Source organism: Oryctolagus cuniculus, chromosome 1 (genome assembly GCF_964237555.1).
Source record: "Oryctolagus cuniculus chromosome 1, mOryCun1.1, whole genome shotgun sequence".
In the NCBI taxonomy this organism is placed as follows: Eukaryota; Metazoa; Chordata; class Mammalia; order Lagomorpha; family Leporidae; genus Oryctolagus; species Oryctolagus cuniculus.
Window position 1 is genome coordinate 16,357,621 of NC_091432.1, and position 6,684 is coordinate 16,364,304.

A 6,684-nucleotide genomic window follows, 5' to 3' on the forward strand; every position below is an offset into this window, starting at 1 on the left:
CATAGATATTGAATTAGTAGAAACTAATTCTCAGAGCCAGAGTATGTTTATTTTTATTTTAGTCACCACATGAAATAGCCTAAGATGTTTAACCATTATTAATAAGCAACTAATTTTGCAAATTTTATTGCTGGGAACTATATAAACTTATAAATTAAATTTTATTTCTAAGGCCTTAACTTTTTTAGGAATATTCTTAATAGAAAGCAACAAAAGAAATAAGAAAGTACCAAGTGCAGAGAATTTAATATAATCCTAGATTCCGTAAAATGTGGCTAGAGGCCAAACCACTCAAAAATTGGTGAATGTATTATATAACAAAACGTGTTATATATGTAAAATTAAATAATGTTCAATAGTTAAAAAAAAGATATTCCAGCTCACGCAACAGTATAGATGCATCTTGCAAACATTATACCATGTGAAGGAAGCCTGGAGAAAGCATACACATACAATATGATTCTGCTTACATATGCTGTCCTGAGCAGGCAAACTCAAAGTCTCAGATACTGATTAATTATTAGTAATCATTAAAGGGGTGGGGATATTCCTTGTTTAGGAGATGCAAAATATTTTGAAATTAGATACTGGCGACAGTTTAAGCCAAAATATTTACTCTTAATGTTTGAACTGCGTAGCATATTAAATTTTTAATAAAATAAAATGAATCCCTCAGTGTGTTTTAATGGGAGACTATGGAGAAGGTTTCAAAAAGGAAGCAAAAGTGAGCAATAGAACGGAACTGATTAAGTGAGGAGCTGAATTTCACCAGATTTCTGCTTATACTGGAGGAGGGTTTAGATTATATTTAATATATGTAGTGTCTAAAATAATTAGCAGCTTTACTCCTAACAGGGATCAATGTGATGGCAGTAATAATTTTAAGTTAGGACTTTCCAAATGTTGTTAGTGTATTCCCAGGGGAAAATTAATACCAGAAACATAAATAATCACAGCAAAGCCTAAGGGAAGCAGCTTCAGAGACTGAAGCCTCACAGGTCCCCTGGAAAATAAAATGCTGTGTACCTAGGGTTCAGATACAAGAACACTGCCCAACAGGTAAGTTACTGCGTCTCCAGATTTAAAAACGTAAGGTGGGGGAAGAGAACTTAGCTTTAATAAAAAAATTGAGATATTTGAGAATGAATCATTTTATACTAGCGTATTCAGTTTAACACATTTCCAATATAATATCCAAAAATCTTTTCCTTCAGTATTAGAAGACTATGAATAACCTACAGCATATATATGTATCTAAGGGATATTTTTATTTAAATGGAACATTTCACCTTCCACATTACAAGTAACAGTATGTATACAACAATTTCATGTAAGCCATTACCTTATTTAAGTGGTTCAAACATTCCTATATATCAATTATTCATGTTTCAGTTCCTACATCAACAAAGAGACATACACACATAAGAAACAGCACACATGAAAATGAAAAGATCATAAGACAGAGAAACCTATACAGTTAAGAAGCATTTGCTGTCATTCATTTTCATTTTAGGTAAAATTCCATTTAAAATTTAATGACCTCCAAATGTGAGAATTTTAAATTCTGTGATTTCTTTTCTTTAATACAGTTCTATGATAAGAAAATATCATATTTTAGCTCCAAACCACTGCTACAAACAGATAATGAGTATTACAGTAAAACTATGATATATTTATAAATACAAGGTAAGTAATAATTAGTTTATATTATGTTAAATACTAAAGATAATAGGCCAGGATAAATAATGTAGGATTTTCATTTTTATCAGTTAATGATGTATCCTATATTTCTGTAACTAAGCTAGCCATGCTTTTTGCAAACATAGTAAATCTAATCATTTTGATGTGGATATGAATATTTAGAGGCAGAGCAAATGCTTACCTCTATATCTTACAGTCATATCTTTCTAACATCAATGTATTCTGCATCATTTTGAAGACCAAGTGAAGTTTCAATTCACCCTAAACTATCAATTGAGCTAAAGTGAGAATTACATATCTCATGAATGCATGTAGAATTAGATAAAAGTTTCTTAATTGTGTATTTCAGATTTATTTTCCATTATTGTCAAAATGGATGACAATGATTTTAAAAATATATATGTATATATATGTATATATATGACTGGTAACTTTCTTTGTATAAAAATAAGAATAACAGTAACATTCTACTATTCAGATACATGATATATGACCAGAAGGACTTAAGTATGCATCAGTAATTATCTTGAGCATTTTCTCTCAGGTTTAGACAGCAAGAAAGAAGAATGGATCAGGGGAATTGTTCTTCATTTTCTAAGTTTATTTTCCTAGGAATTAGCAATAATCCTGATATGAAAGTGATTTTATTTACCACATTTCTACTTGTCTATCTCACTAACCTCCTGGCAAATCTTGGAATGATCATCTTAATTAGACTGGATTCCCGGCTGCACACCCCAATGTACTTTTTCCTCAGTCACCTCTCATTCTGTGACCTCTGCTACTCCACTGCTATTGGACCCAGGATGCTGGTCGACATATTTGCAACAGACAGGTCAATTCCCTTCTATGGCTGTGCTCTGCAGTTTTTCATTTCCTGCATCTTTGTTGATTCTGAGTGTCTGCTGCTGGCAGTGATGGCCTTTGATCGCTACAAGGCCATCAGCAAACCCTTGCTCTACACAGTCAACATGTCCAGCAGGGAGTGCTCTCTGCTCATGGCTGGGGTTTACCTGGTGGGAATGACAGATTCTTTGATACATACATCATTAACATTCCGCTTATGCTTCTGTGGGTCTAATGAGATTAATCATTTCTTCTGTGATATCCCTCCTCTGCTATTTCTGTCATGCTCAAATACCCAGATCAATGAGTTAGCATTATTTACCATTTTTGGTTTCCTTGAGCTGAGTACCATTTCAGGAGTTCTTGTCTCTTATTGCTACATCATCTCATCCGTTTTGAAGATCCGCTCTGCTGAGGGACGGTTCAAAGCTTTCTCCACCTGCACCTCCCACTTCACTGCAGTTGCGATTTTCCAGGGCACCATGCTCTTCATGTACTTCAGGCCAAGTTCTTCCTACTCTCTAGATGAGGACAAGATGACCTCACTGTTTTACACGCTGGTGATTCCCATGTTGAACCCTCTGATTTACAGCCTGCGGAACAAGGATGTGAAAGAGGCCCTAGAGAAACTGAAAAATCGATGCTGGTTTTAAAGACTTAGATAAAAAAATAAAATAAAAAAATAAAAACTTCCCCATATTTATATTTTCCTATGCTTGTTTTCATAAAATTATATTGTGCAATATATTTCTAATAAATTCTTCAACCATTTTAATTCAAATGAGGATTTTACTAGCAAAACATTCATGAAATGTAGTTCCCCATACCTACTATGCTCCATTCTGTTTCTCTTGAATTTATATATGATACTACCTGTCTATGGAAAACTTTCCTGTCCTTTGTAATTTTATCTCATTACACTTTTATAATTTTTAAATCAGAATTTTAATTATACTAGGAAAATATCAAGTCTTTACTGGTTGATTTTGTACCTGCACATACTTAGTAATCATCACAAGCCCAGTAGTTTCCACACTATGCATACCATAATATAATTAACATACCAGACATTAATTAACTAAGCACTTGAATAATTCATAATAAACTTAAAAACCTTCATGAAATTACAAGACATGGATAGAAAACCAGAGAATTTGTCTAAATATAATGTACTTGAGCAAGATGTCCTTGATTGAGGTATTCAAATCTGCTGTCTAAAGAAAAAATCAGGGAAGCAGAAGGATCTAGGCAGAGAATTTGACAATTAGAAAAGTCTCAAAATGAACAAGTCCATGTATTTTTAGAAGAAACCCAGAAAGTTGAGATTAATCGTAAAATGCACCCCTGTGCTTTAATTAATGTCAACTCCTCATCACTTTTTCCAGGAAATTTTCTTTTCTTGCTTCTTTCTTGTAAGCTCTTTCTAAATGTTTGTTTTGTAATTCATGAACAACTGGCTCCTGAAGGTATTATTCTAATATCACACTGGTTATGTCTTCATTGCTTCCTTTATGGGATTGTGAGTGATCTGTTCTCCAAAACTCGTTGTTGCATTCCTATAATCCAAATCCATTGTGTCTGCCCTAGAAATTGAAAAAGTGAAGTGAACAATGAAATAATAAAAGTAGATTTAATTTTAATGCATATTATAGCAGTAAAAAAGTAAACTGATCATTGTATATGCTTTGAATATATATATATGTTTATTTTACATATACATAATAAAAGTAGATAAGAAAATAAATCTATACAGATATTATATATATTATCACATGGGAATTCATCTGAGTATTTCTTGAAATATACAAGATAATGAATGAAAGATTATGATAGATAAAATATATGGTAGTTTCTAGGCATTGTATTTAATTAAAATGTGTTTTTATTGTCTTATTTAAAATATATACATGTATACATGATTGTAAACTTTATGATTATATTAGAATTAAGCTGTATTTGATAAAACATTTATTGTATTAATAAAAATTGATTAAATGTCACAGTGCAATATTTGGTGGGTGTGCATACATGCATACAGGCATATGTATTGGTGTATTTGCATATGTTGTCAATAAAAAACAATTACTTATATGGAGGCTGTTAAAGATCAAATAGAGTGTTATTTAAAAGGAGAGCATTTAACTCTCTAGTCAGGTATAGCATTAAAGATCAAAATAGCAATGAGAGAATGAAAATAGAAGATGTTCATTTCTCAATAACACTATTAATACGAAATATTATAAGAAACCACATATCCCACAAAATGAAATAAATGATAATACAAAGTTGTTATCACTTGTGTGATGGCCAAAAGTTGAAATCCCAAGAACCTGAAAAAGAAATATTTATGTAATTTAAATAACTCAGGGTACAACACTGAATGCCATTTTAAATCTAATTTCATTGAATAAAAATAATTATCAGCTTAATTTCAGATCCTAACATATTTAAGGGCTTTCCAATATACTTATAAGTATACACATGTATATGTATATAAGTATATAAGCATTTGTTTCTTTGGTTATTTTTCTTTTCACTAAAATTATTTTTACAAATCATGAGTTATGAAAGTTCTCTAGTTAAAGAATAATTAGTGTTTTTTACAGATTTTGTTACAGAAAAACATTTATAAATGGATTTAGACAAAAGATTTCAAGATTTTTACATTGATTACAAAATTATAATTCAAAGGTCATTCTTATTTTGTTCTTTTCCTGTCTTCAACTCTGTTTTTCCTTTATTCACATGGAAAAGAGGGTGATAGCTATGATACTTTGCATTGTATACCTTATTCTTGGTCATAAGTAACTGTGGCACTTAATATTCAGCTAGCCTTACAATATCCATCAACTATTTTTTTATCAAATAGAGGTAGATTTCAGGTATACAAAAGAAACAGGAACCAAAGTAAATAAGATATTTAACACTACTACAACTCGCTTGATTGAGATGGGCAACTTAATTCCAACATTTCTATGCCAGAAGTGTGGGGAAAAGTTAGAGTTTACATCTCTCAGAAGGCACAATGAGTGAAGATATTTATGTACACACAAATGCCAAACAGACATAAATGAGAAGACTCCTGTTGATCCAGTTGACAAACTGAACCATCTTTAATTATTGGTAAATTCTTTGAAGCCCCCAGTACTTGTTAAATGAGCCAACATCCCTATTATTGCTAATGATCAACAAATATTGCATGTGGACTCAAGAACATGGATTTATACACACAGGAGTTGATCTAGCCACCTGGGTGGCAAAATGTTCAGCCTAACATCAATGCAAGTCACTGCAGAGAGCCCAGTAAAGAACTGGTACCAGACTCAGATACCTGGTGTCAGAGTTATTAGAGTCACATAGTTACTCATGAAGTGGACAATGATTTGTCTTCACGGATATAGATATATTATGTTTACGGGACATTTTCGAAAGAATTCACAAAAACCTTTTTCATTCTCATGAAATAGCACAAAAATTACCTCTAATTAAAATTACAGCACATCATAGTTATGTGGCCATGGACAAATCGCTAAACTTTTCTCGCTTTTCAGAAACATCTGATATGAAACAACTGACCTTGACTCAGGTTCTTCGATTCCCTTTCAATGAAAAGTGGCAAAAGGACAATAGGCAACCTGGACAAGTTCTATCAGATCCTATTTGCTTGAGCACAGGGCAGACAGCATGGTGGGAAGAGGTTCCACAAATTGGTTCAATGAGGGGGGCTGGACAATGGGTTTTACAGGTCGGGAGATGCAATGGTGTTGGTGTTGTTTTGGCACACAGCAGCTCTATTTGCACAAGGCCTAGTGTTCTGCGATTGCACTGTTGCTTCAATTGAACACGACACATTCAAATGGCAGCATGGCTCACTATTACCATGCCAAGAATGCACATGTCAGTTGCATTGGATGACTCTGGCAATGAGGGACCTTTGCTGTGTAGTTATGGTATAGATACGCTTTACTTTGGATTGGATTGGAGCTAGATAAACATATGTAGTCCCACTGGAGATGGATACATGTCAAGTGGAGAGAAACTTGATTTTGTGAGTCCTATTCGATCCTGTCTGAAATGACAGAATGACCTGCTGAAATCTCTGTGATCATACCACCTGAAAGACACGTGACAACACAA

At 32.9% G+C, this 6,684-nt stretch overlaps 1 protein-coding gene across 1 annotated transcript; it reads left to right on the top strand.

Moving 5' to 3' along the window:
* The first annotated feature begins 2,246 nt into the window (after positions 1-2,246).
* LOC103351492 (olfactory receptor 5W2-like) lies at positions 2,247-3,200 on the top strand. The gene has a single exon (XM_008270963.3). It carries the CDS (start codon positions 2,268-2,270, stop codon positions 3,198-3,200), a length of 933 nt encoding a protein of 310 aa, XP_008269185.2. The 5' UTR covers positions 2,247-2,267.
* Positions 3,201-6,684: the final 3,484 nt, after the last annotated feature.

Bases quoted from the DNA above. Each gene is read 5' to 3' on its own strand.
- LOC103351492 (XM_008270963.3), top strand. From the start codon at position 2,268: ATGGATCAGGGGAATTGTTCTTCATTTTCTAAGTTTATTTTCCTAGGA.